Below are 16,207 nucleotides of genomic sequence, written 5' to 3' on the forward strand. Positions count from 1 at the left end.
GATGACAAACCAAAAGAGTACTATGCAAACATAATTAAAAGAGCTCTCTCATAATTTAAACAACACTGCTAAATACCAAAAGAGCTAATGGGGGCAGTGTGGAGCAGTACAGGGGTGCTTATGAAAACTTCCTCAGACCACAGGTGGAGGTGATAGTTGAGTTTGGTTCCAATGTGTCAGCCACACTCAAAGCCCATCCTGCCCCTTGACTCACTTCACTGGCCATGGTGGAGTCAGAGCCACTCACTCTACAATCGCTCAGTAGATCCCAACCATCAGCTCAGACCCTGGTAAGAGGAGTCCCCTGTGCACCAGGATATTAAGCTGATCCTTTGCAGCCCACCCATTTCCCCGACACCCAGTTAAAACCTAGAAATAATAGCAACTGCTGTATAGGTAACGATGAATGGACCAGAAGGTGGAGCTCAAGGGAAAAGAAGCAGCAGGACAGAAAGCCCTGCATCTGCGGTCAGATCAAAACCACCCCGGGTGGCAGTGCTGCAACGCAGTATTACTGCCCCCTTGTCTTAAACTGGGCCAGAAGCTTGCCGCTGATTCCCATGATCCCTGATGCCCCCAGGAAAGGCAGGTCTCTCCAGGCACAGTAACCTCTCAGATAACATTTTGACCCCAGCAGGACTGGGTGGACAGACCTGGTTGACTAGCTGTAGTCCTCAGTCAGGTTATTGTCCCTTTGTGGAGCTTCCTCATTGCTATGAAAGTGTCCAGCCTCAAAGGGCTTTAGTTTCTGGCACTGCGTGGAACCCAGGAGTCTGACTCCACTGAAGACTTACTCAAGATCCTGGGTACATCACAAACTTCTAAAATAGTTTCCTCTTCTAAAGAAGAGAAGAAACAGAATGAAACTTGAGGTGGTGAAGAGTCTTACTTTAAAAGGCAAAGAATAAGGATTATTTTTGCCCAGAGAAATATTTAGGACCCCTAGATTCATGTAGAACTTTTACAAACAGACTGATTCTTTCAATAATTTGTTTCACATCTGGGGCTAGAAACCCTAGCAGGAAAGTTGACCTAGAGGTCTCAGGGATCCTACTTTGGGGTAACTAGTGTTGCAGAACAGGTAGTGGAAGTATACTGTAGCTTCTAAGGGACCTGGTATTGTTGGCATATAATTGTGAATAGTGTTCTTGTGGTTTGGGACCTCATCAAACCTATAAGCTTTTGCACAGCAAAGGAAACCATAAACAAAACAAAAAGACAACTTATGGACTGAGAGAAAATACTTGCAAATGATGAAACTGACAAGGGCTTAAGTTCCAAAATACACAAACAGCTCATACAAATAAATAACAACAACAAAAAACAGCCCAACTGGAAAAATAGGCAGAAGACCTAAATAGACATTTCTCCAAAGAAGACATACATGTGGCCAATAGACACATGAAAAGATACTCAACATCATTATTAGAGAAATAAAACTACAAAGAGGTACCACCTCACACTGGTCAGAATGGCCATCATTAACAAGTCTACAAATAATAAATGTGGAAGAGGGTATGGAGAAAAGGGAACCCTCCTACACTGTTGGTGGGAATGTAAATTGGTACAGCCACTATGGAAGACATTATGCAAGTTCTTCAAAAAATCTGGAAATAGAGTAGCCGTATGATCCAGCAATCCCACTCCTGGGCAATGGCCAGACAAAACTGTAACTCCAAAAGATACATGCACCCCTAAGTTCATAGCAGCACTATTTACAGTAGCCAAGACATGGAAACAACCTAAATGTCCATCAACAGATCAACGGATAAAGGTGTGCTATGTGTATGTGTGTGTGTATATATATATATCTCACATGGAATATATGGTAATATCACTCAGCCATAAAAAAAGAACAAAATAATGCCATTTGCAGCAACACAGATGGACCCAGAAATTAAATGAAGTAAGTCAGAAAGACAAATACCATATATCACTTATATGTGGAGTCTAAAGTACAACACAAATGAACACACTTATGAAACAGGAAAAAAGACTCACAGACATAGAGAAGAGACTTGTGTCTGACAAGGGGAAGGGAAGGAGGGGGAAGGAACAGTTGGGAGTTTGGAATTAAGGTGCAAACAATTTTATATAGGTTGGATAAACAATAAGGTTCTATGGCATAGCATAGGGAACTAAAGTCAATATCCTGTGATAAACCATAAAGGGAAAGAATATGAAAAAGAATATATACATATATAACTGAATCACTTTGCTGCACAGCAGAAATTAACACAAATAGTAAACCATAAAGGGAAAGAATATGAAAAAGAATATATACATATATAACTGAATCACTTTGCTGCACAGCAGAAATTAACACAAATAGTAAATCAACTATACTTTAAAAAAATTTTAAGAAGAAATGCATTCCTTCCGAATCTCAATCCAGTATAAATACAAAGGTGATGGCAATGACACCTGAGCCAACCACTTCCTCTATTTTGGCGTTGCTGAGAGAAAATTCTATATGCATTTGTTCAAGTATTAACAGAGAGCATGACACAACTACTCAGAGCATCCCACAGTGCAGGATGGGATACTGAGGATATAAACAGATATGAGAGTTTATAGTGTCATTAGATCACTTATTCTTTTATGTTTAAAAATGTAACTGTGCTCATTTGAATATTATAGCTGTATTTAAAGACAATGTTGTGATGCAAGAAATGCTACTGAGGCACACGGTCACAAAAAGTTAACTCAAAACTGAAGTACTAACAGGAGTAGCTTTTTGAGAATCACATGAAAAATATGCTGGAGGCTGTTTGGAAAATGGGAAAAGAAAAAATGAAGCAATATGAACATTGTCTAGTATTTAGGGCATGTTCTCAAAACTGGTGCACATGTGCCTCCATATAAGTCATGTTTCATCATTTACACAGAGAACAGTCATCACCATCATGTACATACAGACCGTTAAAGGATTCAGGCTAACAGGGAAACTCAGCTTTTGGGTTACACAATCATGGTCAGAATCAGCCAAACAGCCAGGAAATTTAGCCTCAGTCTGAAGACTCAGAGTGCAAAAATCACTAATGCTGAAAATCAAGCTATGGAAATGGGGGTAAAAAAAACAGACCCTCAGCCACCACCTACTGCTATTAGGTATTTCCCGAAGCACCAGAGCACGAGAAGGAGCTGGAGCCTATCTTAGCGGAGCTCTGAAACCGAAACTACTCAAGCTTCCCCCAGATGCCCTGCCACCCGGGGGCTGGAGCCTGCTCTGCAGTGGCCAAGAGAGTGGAGTTCAAGAAACTTGCAACTTCACACCAGGCCCTCTTAATCAGCAAGTTACTCCTCCTCAGACGGTAAAGAATCTGCCTGCAGTGCAGGAGACCCAGGTTCAATCCCTGGGTTGGGAAGATCCACTGGAGAAGAAAATGGCAACGCACTCCAGTATTCTTGCCTGGAGAATCCCATGGACAGAGGATCCTGGGGGGCTATGGTCCACGGGGTCGCAAAGAGTCAGACACGACAGAGTGACTAACACTGCTGCTACTATTCCTCCTCAGAGAAGCAGCTTCTCACTTCTCAGGCACCACTGCGCTACCTCTTCCAGCCTCCAGGGGGCACTAGAACAGCGCTAGGACAGCCTGTCACCACCAGAGGCAGATGGACAGGAGCCAGGCTTCCCTGGCAGGGGGCTGCTTTCCCTGACAGGCGCTCACAGCGACAGGGCTTCTCTTCCCTTCCTATCCTGTGCTGACCCTCTGAGCAGGCCACTGTTCTATGGTCCCCCAGAGGTGCCTACCTGAGACATCCAGAAAATCAGAGGACACACAGATCAATCAAAAGCAGGGTTTATTTTTTTTTTTTTTACCAAACTCCCCAATCCATGTTCCAGCCAATGGATGAAGGGTAAATTACAGCCCACATAGACTCTTAGTAAAAACAATTTTAACTTTCTACAGAAAAAAAAAAAGTGTTTGTTTGTTTTTTTTAAATAAAGTTCCTAGGCATTTGGAAACAGATGAAAAACTTTCACATGTTGAATGTTCTGTGCTTTCTTCTTCAATGTATTCAAATGCTCCCTCCCTGCTGCTGTTTCTGTGCAGAGGCCCCTTCTGCAGCTGCACTGACAGTCCTAGTTCCGTATCATTGTATCGTCTGATAACCTAGAACCGTGGTATGGTTTCAATTTATAACGCCACCCCCCACCCCAAACAGCTGAAAAGATCTCAATCAAACTCCTCAAACCTTCTCTGAGTGCCTACTAATTTGCTTGGCATCGGCTAGGTGCGAGGCAGTGATCCTGCTGGTTCTGAGAAAGGTCAATGGTGCTACAGGGAGGACTTTTCCTCCCAAGTGGCTGGGGATTGAGAGAACCAATTTCTCCTCTGGTTCTACCACTTGGAGCAGGTACAGGGTTCAGGTCCTGGGAAGAGAAGCTGTGTCTCTTCTGACAGGTGCTGCCATGGAAGAACCGAGAGCAGTTTCTAAACAGTTGTGGAATTTACTCCACAATCCACATAGTGATGTGTCTCCAAGGAGCTCTGGGTCATGTGGCCAATGTAGGAAATCTTCACCGAAGTTCTAGGGAAAATAAAACTGAGAAGAATTAATTCTGTTTCTGAGATAAATTAAGTAAGAGAGATTGCCTAAATAAATTCTTGCAAGCTCAGGCGATAACACACAGGTCTCAGATGCATGTCTTCATGGTTACACAACCAGGAAGTCAGAGGATCTTTTCATATCCCCAGAGACTCTTTGCCCTGAGATGACCTTCTAAATAAGTGGTTCTCAGCTGGGGACATTTTTACCCCACAGGGAACTTCTGGCAGTGTCTAGACATTTGGGGTTGTTACAGCTGAGCGGGGGAGGAGGTAAGCCTCTAGCAGGTAAGGGCCAGGGATGCTGTAAAACACCCCTATAATACACGGAACAGCCCCTCACAACAAAGAACTGTCTGGCCCAAAATGTCAACAGTGCCAAGGCTAAAAAACCCTACTCTAAATCCTCATATTTCAAATGTCTGCAGCAGGCCCTTGTCACTTGCAAATTTAATTGTTACGGTTCTAAAAATAACCCTACAGGTCCATGACATGTGGTAATTTGTGCGGTTAGAGAGTAAGTCTGGCTGGATGCCCTGGGCTTACGCCTTGAGAAAGCCTTTACTTGTCCCATGAGGATTCTACAGCGATCACACAACTTGACCCCATTTTATGGAGAAAATTCTTTATCTAACTGCTTCCTGTGAGTCTGGTGACACTTGGACACTGCATCCAGAGGACAGCAGGGCTCTGCCGTGACTGAGCCTACGGTGCTCCCAGCATAATCTCTTTGCCTGTGGGTCCCATAGGCTCTCAAGCAAAGCTGGCCCGCTCACGTGGCCTGACAGTCCAGGCCCTGGGCACAAAGAAATGAGCAACATACCGAATGAAGACCACTATGTTGTGCACTCCGATATAGGGTAACGTGCAGAAGAAGCTGTCAAACAACAAACAAAGAAATGGTCAGTTTAAGTGTTTTAATTTGAGGGGAAAAAAAAGGAGAATCAGCAGGAATGCTGAGTTACCCTGTCAAACGGAGGAGCAGTCAGCCCCATCTGGGTGCTTCCCCTGCCCGACACCAGCCCTCCTGGCCTAAGCACTGTCCTGGCTTACTGGTTCTGGGTCTCCACAGTGTTCTTCCATCCTCCCCCATCACTATCTTCTTGGTTTGTTTTTTTTTTTTTTTTTTTAATGCCCATCACAAATGCTGGAGTTTGGAAATGTTTCTAGTGGCCTAATGTTCTCTTTTCAGAAATCTGAGCACTTGAGTCACATATCAAATACCACACCCTCCAAAAAAAATCTCAAGATAGCGAACTTAGAGGCTAAAAGGCTGAAAATTTAGGCAGGACCAGCTCCCCTCAATTGAGCTCAACTCGGAACCCCTTTCATCCCATAAAACACACACATATAGAGAACACTGTCCTTACTACACATAGGAATATGGTCCTCCCATCTCGGCCTTTGCAGTAAAATTCACCTGAAAACAAGACACCAGAGTCAGTCCGTGGCCAGGCAAGCTTGACACAGAACAATTCTATTACTAGCAACCCAAGAACCTGAGAGCATTCTTCTATCACATATAAAATATTTCCCCCAGATTGTCACTAATCCTAAGATCATACGCCTCTAACAAAACATCCCACCTCTTCCCTTTTGAGAGGTCAGTGGGCCCCAGATTATCATAAGGCCTCTTCTTGATTGTTGGTGAATTGTTTTCTCCTACAAATTCTTGTTTCTGTAACACTTAATTCTTAGCTGATTTTTTCCCTAATTTTTCATAATTATAGAGCTTGTCAGATCTTCCTCATCAACTAGTTCCTACCAGTAGAAATGAGGAGAGGGAGAGGAAAGGAACGAGGCAACAGCATTCCACAGCCCAGCAGGGCCAGGCTCCTAAAAGCAGGCATACCAGGTGCTCGCTCCGAGGTGGAATGTGGGAGATGTTAGTTGTCATGTACGATCCAACCACAGTGTTCATGTACTGAACCTCGCTGGACAGGCTGGTCACCGCCACGGAGTAGAAGTTGGAGTTTCTAATTTTCAGGGTGGCCTGCGTCAGTGCCAGTGAGGAAACACGTTAAGTGTCCTGGGTACAAGACTTGCAGGTGCAAAACCCAGGAAGGGCAGCCCTAATCTTACCGTGATGGCGAGGATGACAAGGGACCTCTGCTCATTAAATGTGACTTTTACCACTTTGATGCCATCATCATCCACGAGGACTGAATGTGGAAACAGGAAGAAAACCACCAAACCGGACGCCAGGAGGCAGAGCAGGACAGACAGGAGGACATACTGCTTACTGCAAATGACAAAGTACACAACCAACCCTGGAAGTCAGATATCAAGGGCCAACGAGTCGAGATAAAACGCAAAACCAGGAATGAGGAGGGGAGGGACAAGAAATTGCACAGGGCCAGGAATCGCAAACCAGGCAAGAAGGGGTAGAGCGGGAGAAGGCTTTCAAAGCCCTCTGAATGCGGTCTGCAATCTGGGAAAAGAAGCTGATGAGAGGAACTGTGTGGACACAAACATCTCTTCCTCTGCCAGGACACCCTCTTCTCCAATTCCTTCCAATTCAGCTCCTTCACTTGAGCCTCGGCCCTCAGAATGTTTCTAGCTTCAAGTTTCCTTCCCCAGGTTGCGATGAAGACAGAGACATCTTGCTTGAGCAAAAAGTATTAAAGGAAGTGGGGAGTTTTACAAGAATAGATAACATTTTCCAAAAGTGAACTGGCATTCATGCACAGAAAAAAGGACTAGGGACTGCTGTAGGCATTAACAGGCGAGACTCAGATGACTCACGTTCTCTGAGGACGCAACCGCTGATCGCTGTGAGGGATCAAAGCCACCAACTCATTAACTTGCTCTAGAAAAGAAACAATTGACAATTTTTATAAAATAAATCCCACATGTGACAGTACTTTCCTTCACATACACAGTAGCCTGTCACAACATATACTCGTCCGGGATTATTTGTTTCTAAGATACTCGTTTCACATATTGGGTCTCATGAACAAGAAACAAACAAATCTGCAGAGAGTACTACAAATTACAAAACATCTATCAGCGCTGCCAGAGCGCTGACATGGAAGCTGAGAAATCTAGGATCTCAGGACTTCCCTGATGGTTCAGTGACTGAGACTGGGTGCTCCCAATGCAGGGGGCCTGGGTTCTATCCCTGGTCAGGGAACGAGATTCCACATGCCGCAATTCAAGATGCTGCATGCCGCAACAAACCCAGAGCAACCAAATAAATAAATATTAAGAAGAAGAAGAAATCTCGGATCTCGTTCTGGCTTTACTGCATGGCCTTGAGCTGAGACACGGTTATGAACTGCTAAGTCATTACCTCTCTAGGCCATTGTGTCCTCATCTATAATATGAAGGCTTTGGATTGAATGATTTCTAAGATTTTTACCAACTTTAAACCTCTGTGACCCTCCATCTACACTGCTAAGACTTTTTGAGAGCCAACTTAGTGATGGATAATTCTATACCCAATCCAGGCTCCAGTCCTGGGCATGTTTTTCTCCCCCAACTTGATTTTTTTTTTTTTTCAGACCTTAGGTTGTTAATGATTCACTATCTGCTTCCTTGAATAGAAGCTTCCAAGATGGTGTCTGCTCCTCCTCCCCCACAAAGCCATGCCAGGCCCTGAGTGCCAGCAATGGAGAAATGTACTTGTCAAACTGCAGAATGTAGAGCAAACCACGTGTTCCAAACCAAGGAAGCAACAAACAGAGGAGTGAAAGTGAAGAAAAGTAAGCCTTTCAAATATCGGGAAACCCAGAGAAGCTGTGGAACCTGCCCAAGTTTATGAATCCAGCTGAGCTGACTCCTACTCAGGGCATGGTCTGTGACCGTGGAACTGCTGCAAGGAAAAAAGTTCAGTCTGGGAGAGAGGAGAAGTCTTGTGGGTATCCTGGCATTCTCCTTGTGGAATCATCTTTTACCATGATCACCAAAGACTCTCACCTGGAATGTAGCCTGTCCCCTGACACGTGAGACAGGTAATGCTATCTCGCCCGGTGAACTCCACATAGGGGAACTGAGCAATGGCCTCCTGCTGCTCCCGTTCGGCCAGAGAATCCTCAGTGTCATCTGCTTTCCTTCGCTTGCTGAAAGGCCGGTGAGCATAGATAGAATGAGGGGACCCCATGGCCAGGATGTGCGCCTTGTGTCATGTCCTAGGATGCAAAGAGGCAAGTGAGTGCGTGTTACTGGCTGTGCATCTCTATGCGAAAAGTGTAACACAAAAATGACCAATTTCCCCTCCCGAGTGTGATCCCAAACACCTGAATAATTTCTACCAAGCCCCTCATTTTCTACTAGGGCTCCCTAACCCACCACCGACTCTCAACACATAGCCTGGGGGAACAGGGGCCACGTTCGCCAATCTGCCCAGCTCCTCATCGCCCCAGGAATCGGGGCACCCCAGCTCCCACGAGGTCCAGGCTCACCCCTTCTGTCTGCTACTTGCAAACTCTGTGTCTTCCTAGAAAAAAACCTTCCCGGACAAACAACAAGCCCCAAATTAATAACAGGCCTCAGAGAGTCCCCACTCTTCCGCCCCCAGCTCCAGGAGGCGGGCCCAGTTCACGCCCCTTGTCAAAAAGCGCGCTCCGAGCCCACCAGAGTCGCCCAGGCGGGAGCGAACGCCGAAGACCCCAGACCTGCAGGACACGAACTACTGGCAGCTCCTCTCCGGGCCGGACCCTCCTGCCTCCCGCCGGATGCCGCGGGTTTACCTGCCTCCCGAGTGTTTAGAGCTGCACGCACCCGGCGCGCATGCACTCGGCGCGCGAGCCGGCTCGGGGACGCCGGCGTGAGCGCGCGCGTGCGCTCTTCGAAGCCCAGCCGGCGGCGCCGATAGAGGGCAGCAGAGAGAGGAGAGCGGGGCGGGGTGGCGAGCGGCGCCTCTCGGGGCTTGAAGCTGGTGGGCCAGTGGAGATGCTCCGCGGTCCCCCAGAAACACTGGGAAAGGTTCCAGTGAAGGGTCGAGTGAAGGCTCCAGATGAAGAGGGAGGCGGAAAGCGCTGGCAGCCAAAACCATTCTCAGCTAATCTTTGAGCACAGAAGTTGTGAAGACGCTGAGGGTAGAAAGATGCATCACAGAACCTGCCCTCAACCTGCTTCAGGGTGTCCCCAGCCCTAGAGACAGACAGACACACACACACACCATGCACGTGAGGGGTTAGAGGACACTTTTTAAAGGGCGAGTTTCTCTGTAGAGACTGCCTGGTGGAGCTTCACCTGCCGCAGAAGCAGACATTGCTGCTGCTGCCGCTGCTAAGTCGCTTCAGTCGTGTCTGACTGTGCGACCCCATGGACAGCAGCCCACCAGGCTCCTCTGGCCACAGGATTCTCCAGGCAAGAATACTGGAGTGGGCTGCCATTTCCTTCTCCGAAGCAGATGAAATTAACCACATGAAATTATAAAGATGATGCTGGGGAGAGGAGAGATTCTGAACTGGGGGCGTGCCCTGCAATGGGGAGTGAAAATAGCGACCTGTGCGCTCCGTGCCACCTCCATCCCTCTCTGCTCCTTCTCTTGTGAGGAAGGCTGATGTCCCTGCTGCCCTCTAGCCACCTGCCAATTACTGGCCACAGTCAGCCCACAGAACATTTAGAGTAACAAATGTTATAGAAAAAAACGGAGTGATACACTGAAGACAGTAAGGCAGACTTTACTCAAGGGGGGATACAGTGATGGGTGTGGGACGGCTGCTACCGATGGGGTCTTGCCATGGGGCAGAGAGACTGGGCTCAAGTCTGAACACAGCAGGGCAAGTGGGAACTTAGAGCCAAGGAGCAGGTGAGGGTCAGTGGATGGAAAATTACTAAGAGACGGCATCATGGGTTAGGGGAATCCTGGCTAAACAGACCTAACAGGATTCTTGCTACAGACAGGCCATGGTGATTAGACTTCACCTGGGGGTTGGAGGAGGACAAGGAATCCAATCAGATATGGAAGGTGATCAGATTTTGAGGGCCTGGGATTCCTGCTAAGGTGATTTATCAGGTGGTGTTGGTTGAGTTGCCAAGTCATGTCTGACTCTTGCAACCCCATGAACTGTAGCCCGCCAGGCTCCTCTGTCCATGGGATTCTCCAGGCAAGAATACTGGAGTGGGTTGCCATTTCCTTCTCCAGAGGGTCTTCCTGACCCAGGAATTGAACCCGTGTCTTCTGCATTTCAGGCAGATTCTTTACCGACTGAGCTACGAGGGAAGCCTTGATTTATCAGGGTTCATGCCAAAACTGGATTTTATAATAAGTGCACAGATGGATCTGGGAAAAGGTTCAGGAACCTGACTAAAGTTTGGTCAAGCAAAGATTATTTGTCAGGAACAACAAGGAGCCACTGCTCCTCTTTTTCCATTTCTGGCCCACACCTTCTCCTTCATGAAATTGTTCTTCACTTCTCTCCATCCAACCTTTATACCAATTTACATTCCTTGTTTACACAATTCTGATTTCGTTGGAGGCAGCAGTATATTCAGTGAAAAATACATTTCCCCACCTTACTTGCCATATGACACAGTTTGAGTCAATGAGATGTGTGGGACTTCCAGGAAAGCTCCTTATAAGGGATGAAGATTCAACTGGTGCTTTGACCTTATTCTTCCTGTTTGGAGTTTGGACTTGATGTTGGAGATGGGGCAGCCGTCTTCTGCCCATGAGGCAAGAAGTGTGTGCTAAGGAAGGCTGCGTAGAGGGATTAAAAGAGCTCAGGTGGCTGATGACATTTGGAACCACAGTCAGGCTCTGGACTACCTTCCTTCTGACTTTTCATTACATGAGAAAAATAACCACCCCCACCTCTACAAATTGTGGTGTGTGTGCACGTGTGCACGCACGTGTCTTTCCCATAGTGAGGTGCAGTCTTAAAAGATACAGACATGGAGCTAGTTGAAGGGAAAGCCTGGATTTTCACAAGGCAGTCTGACTGCTTTACCCAAACACCATGTAGGCCATCCTCAGGTTTCTATTATCTTCTAACATCTGCCTTCAGGGCACGGGCCTTTAGAGAGAGGGAGGCCCCTTGCCTGTCCGAGGCCCATATTCCAAGTTTGGTGTTCCCATCTGAAGATCCTCTTTTCACAAGGAATTCACCTGGGGCATCTGGGGAATGAGCCCATCCTTCGGTCACATGGAGCCTCACTTCGTGGCTTCTGCTGGAAGCCTGCCAAGGGCAAGGGGCAGTGAGCCTAATGTCCGCACTAGGGATGGACACTGCAGAGGGAATCCAGGCTGTCCCAGGAGCAGGGAGGGTGAGGAAGGCAGCAGAAGAGAAGGCCAGGGGAAGACTGAGGGCTGTGGATGCTTCGTAAAGGAAGGGAGCCAGGCTAAGGGCTTGAGCCCATGTGAGGAAAACCGGTGCTCAGGTTGCTGGGGAATATAAAGGGGGTCTGGGGGTTTAACCAGCAGAACCCCTGAGGCTTTCTGACAGCCTGTTGTCTGGGACAGACTGTACCCTCCTATTCCTCCTTGTCTCCCCAGCACCCAGCTCGAAGCCCAAGCCTGGTGTGTGGTAGGCCCTCAATAAATGCCTGCGGAATGACCTCACCTGGAGCCTGGCCTGCACTGCCTGGGGGAGTAGTTTCAGCATCCGCCACGGCCATCCGGGTGGCTGTTTTAATTGGGCAGCACATTCCTGAGGAGCCACCCATCACTTCTCACCTGTGCCTGGCATCCAAGGTTATCTGAGCATCTGGTTATGAGCAGTGAGGTTACTGCAGACGTGAGCTCACCAGGGCTCTTGGTGGTGGGGGCAGGGGGGAGCGGAGTGGGACCAACCAGAGCTCCCTGCCCTCCCAGCCCCTTGGTTTCTCCATATTCCTAACGTACTCCTGGCCCCACAGGCTGAGGGGAGTCATGCATCGAGGGGCTGCGGTCCTGAAAGGCCCTGCACACGAGGAAAGTGAGCACTTACAGTTGGCGGAGTCCTTCATGGTCTTCATCCTGTGCCCTTTGTCAATTCACACAGTGGAGACAACTTACTGTTGTTGTTTAGTCACTAACTCCTGTTGGACTCTGTGACCCCATAGACTGTAGCCCACCAGGCTTCTCTGTCCATGGGATTTCCCAGACAAGAATACTGGAGTGGGTTGCCATTTCCTTCTCCAGGGGATCTTCCTGACCCAGGGATGGAACACGCGTCTCCTGCATTGCAGGTGGGTTCTTTACCACTGAACCACCAGGAAAGTCCAGAGAAAACTTGCTTGATGTTAAAAATACAGACCGGGACCAAATATGCCATTACCTTGTTCTGTATACTTTCCAAAGAGATTTGGGGACTCACTAGAGTGTAGAGAGGCTGCTGTAGACCCTGTGGCCACGGGCAGATTTAAGGGGCACACAACCCTTTTAACTTAAGGATTCTGTGTTTATTCTAGCTCAGAGATTTCAGTGCGCAGAGCACTGGCGCATGTGTTGTTCAGACAAAGAGGAATAATAGGCCCCACCCTCTAAGATTCCAGGTCCAGTTCTAGCGAAATGGAGCAGGAAAGTATGGTCTTTGCCCTGCCCCCCATATCCTCTGCCTGCCTATTGCCTGTGAAAAACTTTAGTCAAAAAATAAGTTTAATCAGAGAAGTGAGAAATGCTGAAACAAAGGAAAACAGTCAAAGGAACCTAAATATTAATAATGTAGCCCTTAAGCATAGTCAAGGACCTTTAGTTCTTTCTGAAGGGCTATAGATAGTATTCTGAGCCATATCCTGTGGGCTGTCTTATGTATACCAAAACCCCAGGTGGAGAAGATAACTACGTTATGACCAGACCGTACCCAGGACATGAGCTACCTTAATTCTAAGAACTGACCGCAAAGAAATGGGAACAAACTGACCCTGGAGCTGAAGATTAACTGTACCTAAAATGATCAAGATGATGCTGGTCAGACCACTGATGACCAATTTAAAGAGGACTGTTAGAGATGACTGTGCTGTTTCTACACATAGACCCCACCCCACCCTATCTTTAAAAGCTCTCACCCCCTGCTTATTGGGGACAGTGGCAGGGGGGTAGTCAGCCTTTGGACAGACGTCTGCAAACTTCCCCTTGACCAACCCCCAGTTGCCCCCATCTGAAATAAAGCAAACTTTCCTTTCCACCAACCTGGCCTGTTTATTGGCTCTTGAGCGATGAGCAGTGGGACCCACCACACAAATTCCTTTCGGGAACGCTAGGAAGGTCTAGAGGGAGAAGGGGGAGAATTTGGGCCCTTGTCTTTAAGAACCTGTTCTAGCAGTGGAGCATTTTGCCACTTACCTGGCACTTCCTTAGATGGGAAGCAGCTGTTATTTCCATTTTAGGCTGAATTCGGGAGGCTGACTGCCCTAGCCATAGTGGTAAGGTCAGAACTGGATCAAGAGTGTTCTGCTCTCAAGCCCCACCTCTTTTTACTTTACTGTGCTTTATCTTATGAAGACTGGTCACAGGAAGTAGGTTTACAGGCCTGTTCTAGGAAGAGCAGTGACCCAGAGGGTGCTTATATGCAAAAGGGATCTGGGTGGGGGGCTTCCGTGTGTGCTGAGCCCACAGCAGCCGGAGGCAGGGAGCTCTGCCTAGAGAGGTCCCCTTGATGGGAAGATAGTGGGGATGCAGGGGCTTGTGTGTTTAAGGAACTGATAATCTACTATATACCACTGAAGGTCAGCGAGGCCAGGGTCTTAGCTCCGTCCCCAAGGGCACAGAGGAGGCTGACTATGGGGCCCACACTCATCTGGCTCAGGGGTGCACTCTGGGACAGCCAATAGTGTTCTGAGTGCTGTCTGCATGGGAGGTATGAGCCTTCCTCCAGAAACCCAGGTGGACAAAAGATATCCTATTGAGGCAGGAGATAAATGGGCTCAGGGTAAGCATTTACAACGAGTCTCCTGTTTACATTTCCTGAGGAAGGAGCAGGTGGGCTCAGGGCTAGACATTTACAATCAGCCTCCTGTTTGCACTTAGAAATAAGCAACAAAAACAGATTGAATAGCCAGGCTTTGTCTCCTGAGGACACTTGAAGATAACAGCTATGGCAGGGATGGAGGGGGGCTAAGCCCTACCTGAGTAGAAGATCAAGAGGTCACATATTTCTCATCCTTGGGGCAGGGGAGACACTGCACTTGTGTGGAGAGACTCCTTGGTGGTCGAGAAGGAGGGGTATCATCTCAGGACAAGTGATGCCAAGGTCCCTCTTAAAGGCCTCTGGGCTGAAATCCATCTTGGAAAAAAATTGTGCATGCATATTGGGGAGGATCCTAGGTCAGGTCAGGAAAAAGAAACCAGGTAATTGGCCAAAGATAAGCAGACTCCCCATATAAATGACTTAACCACCTCTTTACTGTGCTCCTTCTCATATCGGGGACACCCAACCTCTCTCTCTGGGTGTGTATCTCTGTGTTGCTTCTGTCTTAACTAAACAAGCTGTTTCTCTGTGTATTCTCCCATTTGTTGTGCTGTGTCTCTAAGAATACACTTTTTATCTATTTTTACAGTTTTTCCCTCCTTGAGGAATGCACTTTTCAGTGGAGTCAAGAGCCAGGGGAATTTTGCTTCTAGTCTCTAGCCCCTGCTATACCAGTGGCTAGGATTCCTGGTTTTCATCCAGGCTGCCCAGGTTCAATTCCTGGGCAGGGAACTAAGATCTCACTTCAAGCTACTGTTCACCGCTGCTGTTTCTCCAAGATCACTATTTAAAAAAAAAAAATGTGTGTGTTGGGGGGGACCAACCTAAATCTAACTCAGAGTCCCAAACTGGTGGGGAATTTAATCTCCTTGGTCATCAAGGCTTCTTCTCTTCCCCAAGATGCCTCAAGAGCCCCACAGACTTGCTTCTTAGAGTCTGAAGCAGGGGCAGGAAGGGCCTCTCACCCTCAGCCCACCAGGTTGAGGTCCTCCTCATCCAGCACTCCACAGGCCTCTGATGTGGGGGCTGCTAGTGCTTTCTCAGGGTCTGAAATCACTGCTCTGGCTGGCACAGCCGATGCCCAGGGTTCAGCATGCCCAGTGCACAGGGCAGACCCGGGGCGGACCCCTCGCCAGTGGGCTTGCCTGCAGGCAGTCCTTTCAAAACCTATTGATGTCGCTTCGGGGGCTCTAAGAGCTCTGGTACCATCGTCCTTTACGCCTCGGTGCAGAGAAGAATTCAGCGAGAGCAATGTGGTAGGTAAGAAGTGATTTATTAGAATAGGATGTTTGTGAGGCTTCCAAGCAGGCGGGCGAGAAATGCTGTGCTCCAAGAACTCACTGGGCTACATTTTTATAATCAAAGGAAAAGTGTGTGGGGGGGGGAAAGGGCCTTCTTTCTCTTTCTTGAGTAGACGTCACGTTTCTATCATCAGTTCCTCCCCCAGGTCAGGCAGGGAGGTTTACTTGTCCCTGTGTGGTCAGGCCAGGACTGTCATATAGCACTTTGGAAAAATATTTTCAGTTTTCAGTACGATGAGGGTTTTCTAATTTTGAAAAGTCACCTTTCCATAAATGATTGCTTTTTGTGTGCACAGAACCTGTCCTAGGGATCATTAACTTATTGCGCTCACTGGGCAGGATGTGGGTCTCATGCCACCTTTGTTTTATTGTTTGGGGGCATGTCCCATGCTTCTGTTGTATGGTTTTGTTGCTAAGCAAGCCTGCTTGATTTTGTGGTTAAGCAAACCTGCTTTTTTGAGTAATCATTAACTTATCAGGGTCTCCCATATTTTTTTACTTACAATTCCCT

General features: G+C 47.6%; 1 protein-coding gene across 3 annotated transcripts; it reads right to left on the reverse strand.

The window, feature by feature from the left end:
• Window positions 1-3,790: 3,790 nt before the first annotated feature.
• Window positions 3,791-9,313, reverse strand: TMEM106C (transmembrane protein 106C). 3 transcript variants are annotated; one of them, XM_043885894.1, is made up of 8 exons: window positions 9,173-9,313; window positions 8,475-8,686; window positions 7,302-7,365; window positions 6,639-6,798; window positions 6,409-6,549; window positions 5,927-5,976; window positions 5,380-5,433; window positions 3,791-4,539 (listed from the first exon to the last, which is right to left on the reverse strand). In XM_043885894.1, the coding sequence occupies exons 2-8, from the start codon at window positions 8,656-8,658 to the stop codon at window positions 4,443-4,445; spliced, it is 750 nt and encodes a 249-aa protein (XP_043741829.1). In that variant the 5' UTR covers window positions 8,659-8,686; window positions 9,173-9,313; the 3' UTR covers window positions 3,791-4,442. The 3 variants fall into 3 exon arrangements, with proteins under 3 accessions (XP_043741829.1, XP_043741836.1, XP_043741844.1); XM_043885901.1 differs by having other exon boundaries at window positions 9,132-9,297; XM_043885909.1 differs by lacking the exon at window positions 9,173-9,313 and adding an exon at window positions 8,960-9,113.
• Window positions 9,314-16,207: the final 6,894 nt, after the last annotated feature.

The sequence above is a fragment of the Cervus elaphus genome, chromosome 3 (assembly GCF_910594005.1).
Source record: "Cervus elaphus chromosome 3, mCerEla1.1, whole genome shotgun sequence".
Classification (NCBI taxonomy): Eukaryota; Metazoa; Chordata; class Mammalia; order Artiodactyla; family Cervidae; genus Cervus; species Cervus elaphus.